This window comes from Dreissena polymorpha, chromosome 10, assembly GCF_020536995.1.
Source record: "Dreissena polymorpha isolate Duluth1 chromosome 10, UMN_Dpol_1.0, whole genome shotgun sequence".
NCBI classification, from domain to species: Eukaryota; Metazoa; Mollusca; class Bivalvia; order Myida; family Dreissenidae; genus Dreissena; species Dreissena polymorpha.
In genome coordinates, this window is record NC_068364.1 from 87,989,691 (window position 1) to 88,011,870 (window position 22,180).

The 22,180-nt window shown below is 34.1% G+C and overlaps 1 protein-coding gene across 1 annotated transcript in view; it reads left to right on the forward strand.

Annotated features, from left to right (window-relative positions):
* The window catches only part of LOC127849311 (uncharacterized), a 209,247-nt gene extending 188,274 nt beyond the window's left edge, over positions 1 to 20,973 (forward strand). The window contains exons 5-7 of the mRNA XM_052382029.1: positions 19,019 to 19,134; positions 19,728 to 19,796; positions 20,280 to 20,973. Of these exons, the coding sequence (XP_052237989.1) occupies positions 19,019 to 19,134; positions 19,728 to 19,796; positions 20,280 to 20,494 (400 nt within the window). The 3' untranslated portion in view covers positions 20,495 to 20,973. The remainder of the gene's footprint in view (positions 1 to 19,018; positions 19,135 to 19,727; positions 19,797 to 20,279) is intronic.
* The last annotated feature ends 1,207 nt before the right edge of the window (positions 20,974 to 22,180 follow it).

Sequence of the window (22,180 nt, forward strand, 5' to 3'; positions counted from 1 at the left end):
AATTCTTATAATTGTACATCGGCTGATCATAAAACTTGGCGACTTGACCGTGGGCTTATAATGTCCACCAAATTAGATAAAAATCCAGATTGCATGAAACACTTGTGAAGAATGATCCTTGAATTATATCTGTTTCCAAAATGTTAGTGTCTGTTTCTTATGTGTGGTTAACTGCTATTCGTTTTTGTTTCTATTAACAGTTTTGTTGAAACATTAAATACAGCAAGCATGCATGGAACTTGAGACGGACATTTGGGCTTGACAGGTCAAGGTCAAGATCACTGTCACTAAAAATTAAACATGGTTTCTGCTAAATAACTTTAGTTTTAATGGTCGTATTGATTTCAATGTTTGTGTTTAGGGAGCTTACGAGGAGGTCTTGCTTGGAATTGCATTAGTATCATTTTGCGTTGGTAGCTAAGCAGCTAATATAACCTTTAATTGTGCATGTATTATTCTAATTAAATCAGATTGATATGTTATGCACGAAAGATCTGCTTTCATAGCATTGTGATGTTTCATTTTGTGATCATGCTTGAGTCATCATCTGTAAAACAAATGTATACATCATTTGCAGATAAATGTAACCCATACATTTAAACTGGCGTATTTTGTGACACTTTTTAAACTAAATACATTTTATAATGAACATTGTTGACCATAATCGCTTTTGCACGATTAATTTATTTGTGTTTCAGTTTGAAAACAAACACACCAACTTTTCTTAACCTCCCAGGTGAAACCGTGAGACGTTTTATTTTAAACGGATGTAAACATTACAGCATAGAAATTAAACTTAATTATTTTAAATTAAAAATGTCGTGATCATCCCCATCATAATTATTCCTTTTAATATGAAATATTTCCTTGTACATGCACATTTAGAAACTCTTATTGACTCTATGTTTATGTGTTCCGTGTCCATTGTTTCATTCGTGCATGAATTTCATAACATGATATCACTCTCCATATGAACAGTTTGCGCATTACGCGCTATACATTTCAATTTCCTGCACATGATTTACTTTCCTTGTGATTCATGTTGTTTAAAGAAACAGCACAACCAAGGTTCTTCGAAAGCAGTTACTGGCACACTGAAGTAGTTAATTAGATAATAAAGCGCTATCATTGAGCACTTAGCAAACACAACAGAGTCGGTTCGTGACGGGATATCTATTCTTTGCAATGATATATCACTTCCAATTTAACGATTAAACAGAATCAAAGTGTTTGTAATGAATACATAAATTGCATAACACACGAATTACTTCTTCAATGCCGCATATAAATTGAAATAACGATTTGTTTAACAAGCTGTTACAAATACAATCTTTCACTACACTCCCAGCCACAGGAACTCTAGTCGTTCAGCTTGGCATTTCGAAATGTGCGCCTAGCTCCTGCAGAGAATCTCAAAGTAAGTTATGCTTAATTAAAATCAATCTCCATATGCGAATCACATATTTCGCATTTTACAAGCAAGTATGCGTGATCTTTCGTTGATGAGAAACTATATACACTACAGATTCAGAAGAGAAAGAACCATAATGTAAACAAATGTTGAGGCTTTTGACGATTGCTAATACTTTAAGTATTGACCATGATCAAAAACATTAACTGTTTTCCCATTATGCAATACCGATTTGTTCATAAAACATATGAACATGATGTTGAGTTTTGCAAAACATAAGGGTATACGTGGATGTATTGGGATAAAAGAAGGCGTTATAATGTGTTTTTGATTTTAAAGATGTATAGGAAGGAGGATGAAAAGTTGAAGACAAAGAGAAAATTTGATGATTAAAAAGTATAAGAAGAAGAAAAAGAGAAGAAGACAAAATGAAAAATAATAAGAAGAAGTGGATGAAGAAGAAATGGAAGAAAAATAATAAAATGAAGAAGAAGAAAATGAGGACGATGACGACAACGAAGAAGAAGAAGAAGTAGAAGATGATGAGGATGAAGAGGAGGACGAGGAGGATCGTTAGATATGAAAACCATATATTCATCGTTTTTCATCGTTCATTCTCATGTCTGTCTGCCAAACAGATGCAAATGACAATTCACATGATGATGATAGTTGTATTTATTCGAATGTAATACATTATGATAACAATGATAATAATGATGATAAACATGATTAAGATAAAGATAAAGATAATGATGATGATGTTTTTTTACTTTTAAGTATTCTTTGAAAACGTATGTTAATCGGTTTCTTGATAAAAAAGACTGTTCAGTGCGTGAAATATATTTGTTTGCAAATTTAAGTAATACAATAATATTTTCTCTTTTTAGATATTTCGTTTTGAATAATATAAGTATTCTGTGAAATTATTAACGACTCATTTACAATTTGTTAAATTGTAATACGAATGCCCCTGAACTACTATTGAAAAGTATAACGGAACATTATTGTGTGCCTCTTTAGATGTTGTTGGATGCCTCAAAGCAGGAAGTAACGACCTGAGGAACCCAGAGACAAATGTAGATACTAATCGTTAAGTGTTCGCTGTGTATGTGATTCGTCGTATACCATGTACATATATGGGACACATATTTACGTTTATAAAGATGCCTGTCATGTCGGAATAAAAATTACCTTGTCCAAATATTTTACAACGGATGAACTTTCTTGAAATATATAGTCATTAGTTTGGGGGTCAAGAAATATAATCGGAATCCCGTAAAACAAAAAATAACCCTCCAATCGACTTGTTCGCAGAGGTTTGTTTATGTATTACACGCATAACGCATAACATGTGTGCTTTATGCGACTTAATATTTTCGGTTACACATTGGCAAGTTTGAGATTGTATGCTTTTTTGTCAGAGACATGTAATGTTTGCGTTACTGTTGTATAACTATCACAATAACATGTGTTACGCTGTTCATCGACGTGGATATAAAGGGTCAATATATATACATTATCAGCCATTGTATTTCAGTGTGTTTTTCTTATACGATTCAATTATTGTCAAAGAATCTTGCATAACATGTGTCCTGCGGTTACCTGAAAGGCTTTCCCTATTTTCGGCGATGAATTTCATATTTGATTTTCATGTATGAAACACTCGATAAGCGTGTTAACTTTTATTTTCAAACGTCATGGGTGGATAAAAGCATCAGTTAAGGAGAATCGCATTGCATAAGAACCTCCATTAGGCAGTGCCTGAGTTATATCCCATGCCCCAAATTGTTTATACTACGCTATATGTTAACGGTTTAAATAAATAACTTCAGAAGCGTTTAAGGTACTTAATTAAAGCTTTTATATTTCTGTAAATGTACCTGTATAAAGTATTTTTCTGCATCATAGTTGTCAAGAATGGTGTACTGAAAACGTTGAGTCAGTACTTTCCGGCTGAAATATTGTAGTTATTCTTTTTCTAGCCGTTAACACGGAAAACGCTGGCTCAGAAAACCACTGTGAAATACTCGGTCGTGCTTGCAGCGACGGTGTCCGGAGTAGTCGCTGACCATGGGTCTACCACAGTCTCAATCACCGTGGGCACATGCGGATGCTCTGCCGTGGCGGCGATATTGGAGCTCACTTTTCTTGCGATGGTCGTTTCCGTAGTCGCTTCAGATGGCGCTTTTTCTTTGGGGGGGGGACGCTTACAGTCGTTGAATGCTAGTGGTATTGTTATTTACGAACACTTAAAAAGATATGGGTTACATATGTGTGTGTTTCTTACGTATAAGAACGTTATATTGTTATTTATATCAGTTCTGTTTAGACCTTCTTGTAAAGCAAATAGCGTAACATTAAAATAAAGAACATGTGTACGTGTATGGGTTATACACTGTTTATCATTTACATTTTTTTATGACTTGGAAACGGGAAACAACTTTGGCTTTGTCGCGTTCATTTCCTTCGAAATTTACTCCTTTGTTCCTGCGGTTTTATTATTTTCCTATACATATTTATAATGATGTTGTATCATAAATACATGTGGAACATTAATTCGGTAAGTGGTGCCAGTATGAATGTCTTCAGGGATGTCACCTTTGGCGGCCTCTTACCGTCTAAACTTTGACTTTCGTCATGCGCTTGGTTTGAAGTTGATGTTATATTGACAATAAAACTTATTATTGAAGTTACGAATTGTATTACTTTCTTTATTTCAACTTTAAAAATCGCATTGATGGAGGTGTTTTGAAATAAATTTGTGCAAAGTTCGTTTATATTGTATTATCCAGTTTACTTCTTGATGCAATATTACTTATACATGTAATGATTGTTGGTTTCTTCGGAATGATCGGTGACAAACCACTGAAAGGGAGCCAACATTCACATCAATCTATCCCATAATAATATACTTTTCTTTCTGAAATAACGCAGTAAGGATATGGTCGAACACAATTGTGGATTATCGCGAATGAATATTAACACATTATTTCAGATATTCATACTATTAAATGTTGAAGAACTATATTATTATAAAATAAAAATGGTTATAATGATAAATGTTTGTTACTTGCAAATACGATTACCGGTAAACAAATACGCTTAATGATCACATTTGGTAAACAAACGGTTGATCAGACACAACCATCTATATGATACTACAGTGACAGTTGGTAAACACACAATCTTTAAATGTTCATATCCAAAAAGTGCCCGAACTAGCTTTTAACAAGCTTACAAATCAACCACTGTACTAATCGAAGATTCTTTATCTGACCATCTCCATTTTTAATGAGGCTGTCATTAAGTAAAATACATTTGCTGTACTTGAATAAAGACAACCTTTGCTAAATTAGATGCAAATTTACCTCATTGTGTCCCTTTGGTTTAAGCATGCTTCATTGTCGATGTCGTCAGCGTTATGATGATTGTGATAATGATGATGATGATAAGGTTTGTATAACTAGCTCCTTAATAGTATTGAGAAGAATGGTAATCTATCCTCTTTCCCTGATGGTGCCTCGCATGGTTCTTATCAGGCACATGATTTCAGAAAGGATGCTATTAGTCCGACCATTGCGGCAACAGTCTCGCTATTATCTATGCGGCAATACAGTAGTAGTGAAAAAGGCGAGTTACATGATCAATTGGGTATTAAATGCAAACATCGTGTTAAACTATGTAAAGATGTCGGTTTGATAATAAACTTAGTCGTTATAAATTTATTGAAATAATTTCATTGATTGTACTAATACATATCATCTATAGATTTTATGTTATTTTTTCTCATTCATATTCATACATTCAATTTGGCTTTAGATATAGAAAATAGCATGTTTACTATACACAAGCATAAGCTTACCGAATCAATCGCTATTTAAAAGTGTTCAATAGTTACACGTGCACACTGAGGCAAATGGTAAGAGCTTTCATTCAGATTAGCAATAATACGTACTTATTTGATGTGCAATACTGCATATCGATACACACAAAGCTTCCACAATATATATGGGAAGCGACGTGAGAAAATACACCTAATGGTAAAAAAAATCGATTTTGAGTTTTATACAAGTACGCCACACATCTTTGAAAGCCGTCAGTCGAAGAGCACGCACCTGTTGATTTGTGCATGTTGTAGTGTATTATTCGCGCAGGGCCAATTCGGTTGTTTCCGCAGACAGGTAAACAAGAGGGAAATGGTTAATGCCTCGCGGAGCAGCAGGCTGAGGGATACGCCTTTCATTTTACGTATTATGTATAAATCGCACGTCGCGCAGAACATCGTCATATGAAATGGCATGAGCGGGTTTTCTTCCAGTATTACCGTGGACTCTCGGCACAACACCCTTTTCACGAACATGTTTTTGGAGAGCCATAAGTTTGTCTACAGAAAGACAATACAATAGTAAGAATGTCTGTCGGCATACTACCATTCAATTTACCCGAAATGTTGGCCGAATCCTTTGTCGCTTTTCATCCTTGGAATTCCTCTCGGTGTCTGGTACCTTAAGAAGTGCAATTATACTCAACTGCTTTTCTTGGGTTTCTAACGCCTGTACATCAAGCATATGGGAGAGGACGTCCTCATAGCTGAATTTTGTATTGCAACGTAATTGACAGCCGTATCCATTTCTAATAAAATCTCTCGCACTGACTTCTTCATTATGGGTTTTATACTCTACATCGCTGCTACATTCAGCAGAATCCTGGTCTACAGAGGATAGGTACGACCTAGCACGACACCCAATGACAACTTCACACTCCTCTTCTAAAAGAAAGTCAGACTGTTCATCCCTGTCTTCGGATGTTTCTTCATGTATTTCTTGGGAATTTGCGGGCGTCCTTCCAAAGTGATCCGAGAGTAGCGATTCCAGTTCCTGCGAAAGCAAAATGTAAAATATTATGTATGGTGTACATTAAATAATTAAATAATAAACAATTCTGTTTCAACGCGGTTTCCAATGAATACACGAAAAAAAATTTGTCCTAGCAGAGTATCGAACCACGATCTTCGTTATACCACAACACGCGATATCTTCATTATACCTAAGTACTGCGCGCTTACCGACTGCGCTATGAACAATGTACAAAGTAACCAGTATATTTAAGATTTAAAACTTATCTTGTTATTCCGATCTTAATCAACTTTAATATACGTAGATCTCTAATTTTAAACAAAATCCATAGGCTAAAAGAGCTTAGCTATACCGAATTTAAAATTTATTGTAATAATCGATATATTAAAACACGAACAAAAATGTTTTTGATTGACTGCGTTTCCTACCTGATTTTTTTTTGCAAAAAAACCCAACAAATACTGTGTATTTGTAGACGGAAATTAAAGGTTTCACGGTTTAAATATAACAAGTAAAAAACATAAAGTCTTACCTGCAATTCTCCATCTTCTTGTGACATATTCCTTGAAATTTTGTCAGTGAACGTAAACAGAAAAACACTTCCGTGTTTAAAATGACGCTATAAATAGTGTTTGAATTTAACGACGTCATTTCATGACGATTTACTCAGTTACTTCCCATTGACCATAAGGTGGATTTTGTCACGTCGCACGTCATATATTTTAACAGTTACAGTTCATAGAACTTGAAAACAAATGATCTTATATATTTGTTCATTTATTCATATTAGATGATGTAAACGATACCAAACCGAGATATGTGGGCTAATAACAGAGTTGATTCAGTTCTTTTTCGTATTTGTCTTGGTAACGTTACACATATTCTAATAATGCACTAAAGGTTAATAATTTGGAGGTTAAAATAATGCATATTATGACCGTGCAAAATTCTATATAATGAGAAATCGTTGCAAAACGAAAGCGTAATCTGCTGCTCACAATACAATTTATATTTAGTTTAAATTTCGTAATGTCCGGAGAAAGATTCCCTAAATGTTAACTTAAACGTTTCTAATATCGACTTTTGGGTTATTCCTTGCCCAAGTATTGAGGGCGATTATCATAAGTATTGAGTCAAATAGATATCGATCGACAGATATTATGAGAAATAGTCATGTGCAAAAAAGTATATTTGTCGATATTTACACAGTAAGTATATAAAAGGACGATATAATACTAAGCAAAAAACCAAAACGCATTTATCGTAAATTAAAGTTGTCAGACTGTTAACAATCTTTCGCGGCTAACGTCAGACGCAGACAACAGTGTAAACGCTCCAAAAAAGTTCAGTACGAACGGGCACCATCAGGTTGACGGGGTCACCTGACAGTTGATGAATTGTTGAACTGCAAAATAATGTTGACAACGTATTGTGGTTCTACGTAAATGCGTTATCGCAGCGGTCATTCTGTCCCATACCTTTCACATTGTTTGTTCGTTGATATAAATTAAACAGCGAATGACAGGGAAAAATCTTACAAATCCATTACTAACTTTCAATTAAAACCCAGCGAAAATCAAAAGAGCGGGTGTTGAACTGCCATGCAATCGCATTACTTACAATCGTTTAAAGACTCGCTACACAAAGGTAGCTTGGGTCAAATCAGAGTAATAGGCAAGTAAATGAAAAACAAAGTCAGCAATATAATTATGGTTTAAGGTCAACATATAACAGTAATGTGGCCCAGGTTGGTGATATTATTCCACTTACATTTGACATTAAATTGAATTGCTCATGCTAATTAATAACCTTTAACGTACTAATGGTGATTTTGTTGGTAACCGTTTCCGATTACACAAAAATATATATTCTTCAGTTATCATATAAGACTGTGTAGTGTAATCATGAGTCAGTCTTAACTGCTAAAACTACAACATGACACCTAAACATCTCGTTACGGTGAACTTAAAGTGGCGTGTTTGCGATACAGATTCGTCGTTATGGTGATCTTTTCGACTGGTGTTCTTGTCGGTTTGAAGGGCGCCAGAAAAACGTTAAAATTAAAAAACAACACGTTTTTTTATATTTTAATATTTTACGTTTTGACGTTTTGGAAAAAACTGTGAATTAGAGCGCCGATTTACAAATCAAAGTTCTGACAATTCTGGTGTGACGATGCTTTTGAAGAGGATGGATATAAAAGCATCAATTTAAGTTTATCTATATCACCACAATCGTGTTTGTGGGTACGAAAAAAATGTGGGTACGAAAAAAATTGGTTAAAAATAATTTGGGTACGAAACATTTTGGGACGAAAAAAAAAATTGGGGTACGGGGAAGTAATACACGTGGGGAAACTTGACACATTCAGCGAAACTGGGAGGCGGGTTACATTCTCGATCAAATCTAACAAGAAATATCTTTAAAAAGATAATCGGCGTGTATTTTTCTGTACCACTTTTCGAAAACACTTTCTATTACAATACATTGTTTGTGAGTTATTAAAATAACGTTTCATCAGATATATACAAAACATGACATAATCGTTAATAACACATGTACATCATATCCTACCTTTATTTCGTTGTTTACGTTCTTAATTTAATAATGTTGTATGTACTGACGTGATTTCACATGCCCATGGGCATATACGCTTTCTTTCCTGTTGAATAGTAGTTGTTAAAGGAGCCTTTTCACAGATTTAGGCATATTTTGAAGTTTGTCATTAAATGCTTTATATTGATAAATGTAAACATTGGATCTTAAAAGCTCCAGTAAAAAATCAATAATAAAATTAAAAAGAGGAAAAAAAGTAGCCGGTACCAGGGCTCGAACCAGTGACCCCCGAAGTCCTGGAGTTGGTCTGAAGTAAAAACGCATTAGCCCTCTCGGCTATTCCGCCGGGTATACACAACATAAGTATTTTATACCTTATATTAGCAATCTTCGTAGTTTTGAAAATTTAAACGACAGCGACAGAACTCTCCAAATTATTCAATCGTTTCGCGTTGCACGCTTTATAATTTTTAGGTTATCAAATCGTCAAAAGATACATATTTTGGCTATATTGGACTATGGTAAATGTTCAGTTATACTGTTTCCTCACAAATATCATAACTTAAACGAAAATTTGCTAATCTGAAACAACTTTTTCAATTTTGTCAATTTACCAAACCGTGAAAAGATCCCTTTAATTTAAGTTCAATACGCATAGGCATGTTTGTTCATTAAGTATGGCAATACTTTCATGATTATTCTCGAAAGTAGGTATGAGCACATAGCCGGACCAGGTGAACTCAATCGTAAGAGCACTTGACTACCCGAGATCGCCCAGGAAGTCCATCCGCGCCCTGGCTGCACCCACTGTGTGTATTTGTGTATTTCCAAGGTAATGAGTTACCTCCGCGCCTGAGGCTGCATAATGTTGGGACCCGGAGTGTGTCCAGCACTCCTACCCAATAAGCTTAGACTGACAACAGTTGGGACGGATGTTAAATGTTAGCTGCAATTTCCAGCCATTTATTTTTTTACTGAAATACTTTTTAATTTTTGATATGGTCTTGTGCTGCGGGTGATAGGATTATCCGAAGAATACCCCACCTGTCCGGTATGGTGACCACAAAACAAAAAAAAAACATTGCGCCGGGAGCGGGAATCGAACCGGTGTCGTAGAGTGGAAAAGCGTACGTGCTGACCGCTGCGATAGCGGGACGGACAACTACGCCAAAAACTGTTGTTTTATCAATATAGATCATAGCAGTGCAGCGTTAACAATATGCAGATTCGACATTGTTCGTATTCTTTAGATTTTTGATCGCGTAAATTTTTTTACATGTTTTCATTCGCAATTTATTTACAAAATCGAGAACAAATATAAAACACAATAGAGAAAATATATAGTTGTTTCATTGGTCCATAAAGATAAAATGGATTTAAAATAACCAATCTAAAATTAACGTTTTGATACACTTATACAATCTGTTTCCTCAGAATATGCTGTTCTATTAATACTTACCTTTATCAATGATAATCAGCGAGGTATGCCGATTAGAAAAATCGGGCTATCTCAATCGAACTGGCTCGGTCTTTTACATAGGTCGCCATTGTGAAGAATTTGTTCATGGTATGATAACTTAGACGAGCTGCTTCGCAGCATCTTCAATAACGATATTTGACGTCCGATCTGTGGGATCGTGCTTAGAGGAGCGCGCCAAAACGCCAAAACGAAATGACGACACATGTTCTATTGTCCGTATCAAAATTATCCGAAAGGGTATAAGGTATGTTCATCAATAATCAAATTTGTGAGTTTAGGCGATATAATTTTGAAGCAAGAATATTTTTTTATGAGTGTGCCCATAAACTGCAAAAAACACGTATGTCCGTTGTAAGTTCGTTCTCAGGGAACTTATACAGCTCCGAGCAACTGTCAACAGATTTTAGACATTTAGACATGAACACATTTCAACAATGCTGCTGAGGTTTGTGATTGATCTCTGATTGATAACAATTTCACAGACCTACACATTGTTAAGGCGTTTTCCTAAGTAATACTATTTACTGTTAATTGCCCTCTAAGGATTAACGTTATTAGTTTTTCGTATATTCCTGTTTGTTTGTAGGGTTTAAACTGTTTATTGGAAGTAAAAAATAAATTGAAATGTGTATGTCCAATGCACATTGTCTTTTTCAATCGGAATTGTAGTCCTATACCGACAAATATCATATAATAAGTCTTATTTATATTTCCTCTATCACTAGCCATAACTCACATTTCACACTTTCGAAAATAAAGTGACGGTTAATACAACTGATCAATAATGATTTAAGATTTGTTAACAACTAAAAACTTCTGTACGCCCTTTTATACAGAACACCCGTACAGTAAACTGAATTTGAATTTCGCAATCATTTCTTCATGCCTTTAATACTAAACACCCTCATTGTGTTCGACTGTATACTTATTGATTAATTTAATGTTTGATCTGCATAACGCTTGCATAATATCATAAGATAAAATGTGCATTGTTGACCTTTTGTAAGATTTTGTTTATATTGCAAGCAATACTAACTTTTTATTCTGGTGCTGATATAATTTGCATACATAGTTATTTAGTTGTAAGTATATGATATAATTAAGGAATATTAAGAATCACTCGCTCGAATCATGTTTCATGATAAGGAAATACAATTCAATGTCGTTTTTTCTTTAGAATTTAATGTTTAATGCATTTTATTTTGAATCAAATACAGAAGGGGTAATCACGTGATGGTCTAAAGGACGTCAAGATGGCGACGTCTGTGCCGAAAAAAGGGATTTTTCGCCGTGTTTGTACCCTGTATAACTTTTATTGAATTGTTAAATGTTGCTCTCTTTACAGTCATAGCAGCAAGTATTAGCGTTTATTTCGTAGTAATATTCGTACTATATCTCGTCTTACCGTCGGCAAAATTTCTTAGTGGGAGCCTTCAGCAATGTAATTTGTGATCTCCTGCATACAAACACATAAATATTTCTATTTAAAATCCATATGCGAGTAATCTTTAATGCTTCGGTTTTTGGTTTGGTTATTAATAGATGTGTACGAATTGTTTTTAAAGTAGTAAGAACTAAAACGGTTTCAAGATTGATGATGATGATGATGATGATGATGATGATGATGATGATGATGATGATGATGATGATGATGATGATGATGATGATGATGATGATGATGATGATGATGATGATGATGATGATGATGATGATGATATCAAAATATTTCATATACAGCTTTTTGATGAGTACATAAATATAATATAATAAATATGATTGTAGTACACTCAACATACATTCATATAATATTATAATTGTGTTATAGTTAAAGGTTTTTACAACAACACATCAACATAACACAAAGTATTTCATGTACAGATATTTTTATGGGTACATAAATGTAATATAATAAATATAATTGTAGTACATTGTATGAACAAATCTTAATGAATAATGGGAAAAGAATAAATGTCTCTGATCATGGTCAATACTTGAAGTATTAGCAATCGTCAAAAGCCTCACTATTTGTTTGCATTTCGGTACTATCTCTACTGAACCAGTAGTGTAGCTTCTCATCAAACTTGTATCTTTCGAAAGATCACGCATACTTGCTTGTTACATATGAAATATATGATTCGCATATGGAAATTGATTTTATTTAAGTATGAATTAACTTGATATTCTCTATGGAAACTAGGCGCACATTTTTCAATGTCAAGCTGAACGAATAGAGTACTTGTTGCTGGGAGTGTAGTCTACTATTGAATTGATAACAGCTTGTTGAACTACATGTCGTAAAAACAAAATATATGCGGTTTGGAAGAAGTAATTTGTGTACTATCTAGTAAATGTACTCATTGCAAACACTTTGATAACGTTTAATTATTAAATTGTAAGTGATATATGATTGTAAAGTATAGATATTCTGCCACGAGTCGGCTCTATTTTGTTTGCTGAATGCTCAATGCTGGCGATTTATTATTTAATCAACTACTTTAGTGTGCCAGTAACTGCTTTTGAAGTGCAGTGGTTGTGCGTTTCTTTAAACAACATTAATCACAAAGCAAGTAAATCATTTTCGGGGAATTGAAATGTATAGCGCGTATTGTGCAAACTGTTCATATGGAGAGTGATATGATGTTATGAAATTTATGCACGAATGAAATAATGAACATGCAACACATAAACATAGAGGCAATTAGAGTGTCTAAATGCGCATGTACAAGGAAATACTTCATCGCTCATTCTCGAGTATGTGTGCCGAAAACTGGACAGATACAAATGACAATTCACATGATGATGATAGTTTTGTTTATTCCGATGTAATAGACGATGATAAAATGAAAATAATGATGATGAACATGATACAGATTAAGATAAAGATAATGATGATGATTTTTTTTCGGTTTCTGGTAAACAAAAACTGTTCAGTGCGTGAAAAATATTTCTTTGAAAATTTAAGTAATACAATAATATTTTCCTTATTTAATATTTAAACCAGAGACAAATTCAAATAATAATCGTAAAGTGTTCGCTGTGTATGTGATTCGTCTTATACCATGTGCAACTATGGCACACATTTTTACGTTTGTAAAGTTGCCAGTCGTCATGTCGGCATGAAAATTACCTTGTCCAAATATTTTACAACGGATCAACCTCCGTGAAATATATTGCCATTAGTTTGGTGGTCAATAATTATAATCGGAAGCCCGTAAAACATGAAATAACCCTTCAATTGACTTTTGAGATTGTTTGCTTTCCTGTGAGTCATGTAATGTTTGTGTAACTGTCGTATAACTATCACAATATCATTTGTAGGGCCGTTCATCGACACAGACTTACAGGGGTCAATCGCTGATAAGGAAAACATGTTTTGCTAATATTAGAACTTGATTTAATACACGTATACTAATTTCGTAAATTCCAATATATTTAATCAAATTAGAAAACACTAAAATATGACAACACGACGTTATACAAAAGACAAAGCGCCAATTTTGTTATTTATGCATAATTGTTAACTTTACGACAGATGATATATGCATTAACAGTTAATCCGATATCAATATGTGCTTTCGCGAATGCCATCTGGTGCATTTTAAGTACCCGGAATATACACAGGTGGAAGTAACGTACCCTGGATAGTATTTTTTTGTTATTTATTTTTTTAAGAGCCCAATATATTCAAATAAATACATAAAATCATGTTTAATGAGAAAAAAAAATTGACAAAGAGCCGTGAAGAAAAAATCCCCACCCTCTGATATTGGAATCATAACAAGGTCATAAACTAGAATTTATCATAGACCTGTCTTCGCGAGCCGCAAAAATGTCAAAAGTAGCTTTAATCAAAAGCATCCATTTATCCTCCTATGGGCAATTGGACAACCTTTCAAAAAAAGTTCACTTTAAAAAAATTTGTCCAGCCGATAACTCACAGTCGGTCGAAAACCGAGCAATATTTCGAGTCCGTTTGTCAACCCGAATAAATCTTCTACAGACTTTCAAACAAAATTTTGGAGTTTTTGACCCTTAATCGATAGCTCGCGTCCTACTCCTTTAAAACAACGAGGCGTGTCAAATAATGCATGCACATGCAACCACTTACCCCTAAAAACTTATTCCAATACAATCAGAATGATAAGTATTTCTCATTTATTTACATTTATTAAAACATCGTTGTTGTTGTTGATTGGATATTTATGTGCCTGGCTCTGTCAGTGTAATTCACTGCTAAGCCGGGTTCAAGAGCGATGGCTACTTTCGTTTTCAGGTAAATCAAATTTAGAGTAATAACAGTTGTTGCAAAGAAAATATAACATTTTGGAATAAGTTTTTAGGGGTAAGTGGTTGCATATGCATGCATTATTTGACACGCTTCGTTGTTTCAAAGGAATAGGACGCGAGCTATCGATTACGGGGCAAAAACTCAAAAATATTGTTTGAAAGTCTGTAGAAGATTTATTCGGGTTGAGAAACGGACTCGAAATATTGCTCGGTTTTCGACCGACTGTGAGTTAACGGCTGGACAGATATTTTTGAAGTTAACTTTTTTTGAAAGGTTGTCCAATGGCCTATAGGAGGATCAAGGGATGCTTTGGATTAAAGCTATTTTTGACATTTTTGCGGCCCGCGAAGACAGGTCTATAATAAAGTCTAGTTAATGACCTTGTTATGATTCCAATATCAGAGGGTGGGGATTTTTTTTCATGGCTCTTTGTCAATTTTTTTCTCATTAAACATGATTTTATATATTTATTTCAATATATTGGGCTCCTAAATAATATATATGAAAAATACTATCCTGGGTACGTTACTTCCACCTGTGGAATATACACGAAAGTTTTGGAAACAGAAACAACAAAAACAAGATAAAGTCAGAAAACACAAAAAGCTAGGAATTGTTACTACTTTTGCATCTTTAAAATCACCAACATTTGATTTTAACGCGGCTTTCACACGTTTTGTTTGACTTAACTATTTTTTTAAATGCCCGCTTTATCGATATTTTCGGAGTCCAACATTCAAGTTACTCAAATTAAATAGGAGGAACAAGACTCCGCCCGTATGATTTTGATGATTATGATGATATGTAAGCCAATAACAATAGCGTGTCTACATGGCTTATGCTTTTGGGCACACTAGCTACTAAATTAACTAAACGGTACATGTAGTATTTAAACAAATTAATGTTGGCTAAGCGGGTAAAATTTAATGGGCCAACGAGAACCTTTGTTTTAAACAGCTATTGAAAACGAATGTGTGATTGGTTTAATTTAGTGTCACCATCCTGTTATTCATAGTATTCCCTTTATCAGAACATTGATTCTACAATCTAATTAAGGTAGACAATAGTTAGCACGACATAATATTTATTTTGAGTCCTGAAAACTGCGCACGTGTCTGGTGAAAAAGTTTGATATAAATTCAACAGCAGCGCCATGCCTCAGGCACATTCAGTATTGTGTCTTTTAGGAAACAACCATGAGCGGACTCACAGGATTTATTTTGATAAAATTATGCTTGTTGCAGGAGTGAGGTAGATATATTGGTTGTTATTTAGTGCAACTATATAAATAAATAAATGGTCTGTAGAACAACCTTTTGATTATTTATTCTTTTATCATATATTATATAGTGTCATGGTATTGTGCATCTAACTCAAGGTTTAAAATTAAAAAACATAACCGAATATTTAAGATTCCCGGATATTACAAGTTTCCAAAAAACATTTTTTGTATTTGTTAATTTTTAACAATCATTTATTTACCAATGCTATATTTATAAACATCAAATTTGATCAAACAAGATTTATTTTGGTATATTTGTATGCATAAAATCATTTTTATATGCGTGCACCAAAGTAAATAAGATGACACAGGTGGAAAATATAGCTGATTATATCCCCTCGGAAAACCAGAAAACATTTACGAGATAATTTAACACGACCGAATGTTAGCACAGGCATTTTCATAATGTATCCGCGATTTTAAAAAACGAATAAATTTAGTTTACACGCCAAACTACGAAATTCCATCTTCACTAACAAGGGCACCGACGTTTTGTTCAGATGAAAATGACATAGCTATGCTGAAATTCAGAATATAAAATCGTGTCTAAACTTATTGAATGTTTTCTTTTTACATATTCATATATCATTAAATGTTCATTCGATTTAATAGCATATATTGCATTAATTGTAAACCAAACAGTTCGGGCTCGAAATTGATTGATTGGTCTCTTTTTGGTTTTGATTAAACGTTCTTTGTTTTACGCTCATACTCGAAATTACACGAAGTTGATTACAATTATAAGACATTAAACGACTTATTGCATAATGTAATTGTTAGCAGACAAAAAAGTTGTATAACATTATTGCGGTTTTCCCGTCTGCACAAGTAATGTTAAAATGACTGCAATTTTGCAGAAAGAGACATTTATGTTAATATTACTGCGATATCCCAATGAGGACTACTTACATGTGCATAAACCTTTGTGCGGCTGCTCCGTTTGAACAACTAATGTGTTTAACTTATATAACTTTGATTACCACTAATATTGCTGCGATATTCCCGTTACAATAACTTATTTAAACTTTTCTGTGACCTGCTTGTAATCACAACTTATGGTAAAATTAATGCGACATCACCTTCTGAAATACTAATGTTAACATAACTGAGACTTCCCAGTACGAGCAACTTAACATTACCGTTGTGTCAAATAAAAATAACTTAAACAATGATCTCATGAGCACCATGAACAATAACCATGTTTAAGTTTTTTTTTAATTTAAATGTATTGTTCCTTTCACGTTCAGTGTTGTTGTTTCTCGCAGGCGCATCGGTCACGGGTTGGACGGAAGCGCCGTTAACGTTAACAAACGGCCAAGGTTCTGCAACAATCACTGGTTCCGTGACGAATAAGGTCGCAGAAAATATTGTCCCTGGTGACGGTCTTTTCAGTGCGGTCGCTGCGTGGGCAATTTCGTACGCAATAACGTCCGGCAACAACGGCAGTGTGATGCAGATCAGTGCAACCGGTGTCATCACGTTGGCTGCCGGAAAGAGTCTCGACTTTGAAACCACGCTTTCTTATACCTTAGTTATGAGGTAAGACTGAAACAAATTCTGTATTAAAATAACGCTGCCTGTCATAAAGTAAGACTTCTGTGAACGACTTTTTAATAATTAAAGAATTACCATTATGCGTTGTGAGAACGAAACAATTAACAAAACTCCTGAATTATGTTTTAAGACTTGTAACTAAGTTGCTATTATGTTATGATAATCACTAAGACTCTAAAATAACTTGTGCATGAGCAATATAATTGTGTACTTAAGAACACATTCACAGTACATCATTGTAATAAGGAAATACAATTCATATGCGCACGAGTATATGACAAACATTAAATTATTTACGGGCAATGTTTAAATTATCTTTGTCATAATGGATGACATACCTTTTATATAAACGCACGCAAGATTCAATAACGACTTAGCATTCAGAGTAGATAAGCACTACTCCCTGCAAAATTACGAACGTTTTTGTTTTTAATACACTATACACTATGCAAATACAATAAAATAAACACATCCCGTATTTGACAGGATAATGCGTATTGCATTTATGTGTGAACAGAAAATTCCGTATCTTTATTTATGTAAAGTAGTAAACTAAGCATTTGTTTCAACGTAAAACGTTATAATTTGTCTTTGTTTATAAGTTAGTCACACAAATAATTTCGTCTTTGTATTTAAGTAAAACATATTAATCCTTAATTATATTAACATTATACGGCATAGGTTGTTTTTCTATTTACATGAGCTAGTAAATGTTGTTGTTCTATGCACGAAGGCTAGCGCACATTTCAACATTTGCATACACGAACGACAGTACAACTTTTATTTGTTTAATTCATATTTGTATTAATGCATGACTGTGCACACCGTTTAAGTAAGAGTGAAATGATTTATGCAGGCATCACATGCTTGATTAGACAACGTATGTATCATTTACACAACACACAAATGAGTTGAAACATATTATCGGGGTATGTATGTATGCATACATTTTGTTTTAAAGGGATCTTTTAACAGATGTTTGCATGTATTCAAATTTGTCAGTAAATGCTTTATATTGATAAATGTAAACATTGAATGCAAAACGCTTCGGTACAAAAATACAATTAAAGAAAGAAAAAAGTAGCCCTCAATTGTGCTCCAACCACAGACCACTGAAGTCTAACTCTTATACCACTTGGTCATCCGTGCTTATACAGAGAGTGATGTATTTTATGCTTCTTATAAGCAATCAACGTTATTTCACATAATGTAACGACAACAACAGAACTCTCAAAGTATTCAATCGTTTTGCGTTGCAACGCTTTATAATGTTCAGGTTTTTAAATCTTCAAAATATGCATATAATGGATAATTTAGAGCATGTGAAATGTTCAGTTTTACTGTTTCCTCACAAATATCATAGTTGCAATGTTAATGTTCGAATCTGAATTTTTTTATTCAATTTTGTCAAATTACCAAAACGTGAAAATGTCCCATTAAATTCATTTCAGCAATATTTTTATCTTAATGGGTTTGACTATTCGATCTCTATTTGTAGTATACAAATTCAAGGCAAAACCAAACGCATGCACCTATGATAAGCTCAAACATCGCTCTAATTTATTTTTGAGTTTGTGTTTCGTTTACATAGTGTAACGGGTGCAAGCGGGAGTCCGGATGTCGCTACTCTTACGGTCAACATTAAAAACGTCCTCGAGTTCGGAAAGACTCTGTATGACGTCTGTATGGTCGACGGATCGACCGCAGGTAGATGCTTTGAACACTTACACACAACCTCGTAAGATTTGGCCTTTAGGATTAACTCAATAAACATATTCAAATAAATAGTGAATGAAAAACCATTTGTAAAATCGCAGTTATGAAATATCTTTTTATATGGCAATTTAAATATGTTTTAATAGCAAGTTCGTTTCTTTAAGCCTTGTCATGCAATTGTCTGAATGATTTTAAGAAAAGTGTTATATATTGTAAATGTAATCATTACATTCGAAAGCTCTCAGTCACTTGTAACAGCGGATAATAGTGCTTATGTTCAAAAACTACATTGAGTTTTTAGTACAGTACTTGCTTGTTAAGTGCACAAGCATACACACATCACAACAATAATATCATTGTTTAAACAAATACTACACAATACCGTATACATCATTTGAATGGGATTTATCCAATCGGAAACACGGCTGTGTAACATTGTCATGGATAAGAGTCCAGTGGCTATAATAAGGCTTATGTTCTCATGCAGCAGCTGCAGTTTAATTGTGTTCACTTAGTTTATGTTGGTCTTTGTAATCAACAGCTCTTCTCAGTACTTAACTAAGTCATTATTTCATTGTTTTCAGACACGACCGTAGGAACATACACCATGAAGGACAATACCGGTGGAGCAACTGTCACCTACGCAATTACATGTATTTTTTATTTCCAATTTCAATAACTTTTATGTATATACGCCAAAAAATATTGCATGAAAGATTGGTCTTCAGGCGCATGATTTTAAAATTGCAAAATCCAAATGTAGTAAGTCCTTAATTTATAATATAAAAAGTACCCAACATTTGTTCTGCGATTGCCTTAAAGGCTTACCGTCTGTCCGACTATGAACGTAGATGGATAGATCTAATTGGGGAGAATCGCACTCCATAATAACGTTTATATGAATTTCAACATTCTGGATTTATTGTCAATGTCTTTAATTGTTCGTACTGGTTTTAATTCGTTATTACAAAGGGTTTATGTTTCTGAGTAGAAAGTGTATTAAAGGTATCGGCATCACAGTTTTCAAATATAATTGCGTAGTGGAGAAGTTGAACCATAGATTACAGGCTGTGATATTATAGTTGATTTTGTTTTTTAAGCCGGGAACACAAACACCGATTTTACCTTTACTGCAGCCGGCGAGCTTAAGGTATCAACTGGAAAGACGCTGGCTCAGAAAACCACAGAGAAATACACGGTGGTGCTAGCGGCGACGGAATCAGGATCAACCGCATTCGCTGACCCTGGATCTAACACAGTCTCAGTCGACGTTGGCACATGCGGATGCTCTGCCGTGGCGGCGACATTGGGACTCACTTTGCTTGCGGTGGTTCTTGCCGTCTCCGCTTAAGGTGGCGCTTGGGAGGGGACGCTGACAGTCGTTGAATGTCTGTGATATTAACATTTAATAACACTTTCAAAAGATATAGGTCTTACATGTATTTGTTTCTGACGTATTAGTACGTTATATACTAAATTACGTCAGGCGTGTAGACCACCTTGTATAGCTAATAGCGTTAAATTAAAATAAAGAACATGTGTTAGTGTCTGGGTTATACACTGTTAATATTTATTCTTAAGGAACTTGGAAACGGGCAACAACTTTGGCTTCGTCGCGTTTACTTCCCTCAAAATTTACTTCTATGGTTTTTTATGCTTATGCATGTTTATTTAAATATTGTATCATTAACACCTGTGATACGTTTATTTGGTGAGGGGTGCCAGTATGAATGTCTTCAGGGATGTGACCTTTGGCAGCCTCTTACCGTCTAAACTTTAACTTTCGTCATGCGCTTGGTTTGAAGTTGATGTGTTAATGACAATAACAATGTGTGTTGAAGTTACACATTGTATTACTTTTTTTATTTCAATCTTAAAAATTGCATTGATATATCATATTATAGTCAAAATAAGGGAGGTATTCGGAAATAAGAGTGTGCATAGTTTTTCCAGTGGTAAATGATGATAAAAACAGTATCAACAGTCAAACGGAGCGTCAATTAGCATGGTTGTATCTTTCATAAGCGTTATTGACCCCATCTGATACGGGATTAACAGTTATTCAAGAAAAAAATACAAACTTAATTGTTCAATGAATCTTTTTCAGGGGTATCGATCACGGTTTGGTAATTCATTATATTGAAGCAAATATGTGTTCTTTCTAGGCTTAATTTCAATCGCAATCGTAACACTTAAAAAACGCATGTAATGCTATTCATCAAAGATGTAGCAACAACGTTTTGAAGGTCATAGTGTTTTAACTGCTTTGCATATTCAAATGCCTTCATAGTGTAGTGATAGGGAGTAGGCTTTGGATTCTAGAGGTCCCGGAATCGATGGGTTTTTTTTTTTGAATATTAGAGAATTAGGGGCGGCATATAGTTAACCCTACATCTCATCGATGCAATATGTAATAACTTGTTTCAATTATCAGATATAATACACAATTATACAGCTTTATTTAAAGCTTGACATATTTTAATTTGGGAAAAACGCGAAGAACAAAAAAGCTTCTTATATACGCTTGACAGTTCTACAGCCTCGCTTTTGCTCCCGTATATTCGGGTTTTGAATCTCTCTAAAGGCAAAATGTGTTATTCAACTTAACTTTGGTATTTGCTATTTTAAGATGAATACAATATGGTAAGTTTGTGAGTTAATACATTAAATTGATTTTTATTTAAAAAAACGTTTATTAAAAATACCTTTTTAATAATTCCTTTGACGGTCATATTACTGTTCATCTAAAGACATCCGTAGCATATCTTGACCATTGGAGAAGTAGCAAATTAATTCATTAATATACGCTTTGAAAGGCTTTTATCTCAGTCGCATGTTTGTTTATTTATGTAAACGGGTAGTGTGTGTAACATTATTAAGGGAGATAAGATGTATAACATCCAGTGCAAATTATTTATCTTTCGTTAAAAAGTATGGATCTGTTATGTTAAATGTGCAATGATGTAAACTATATTGATTGTTTCATTTTAGAAGGAGATTAATTCTGGCAGCACTGTTGTTTTTAGATTGTGTGTTA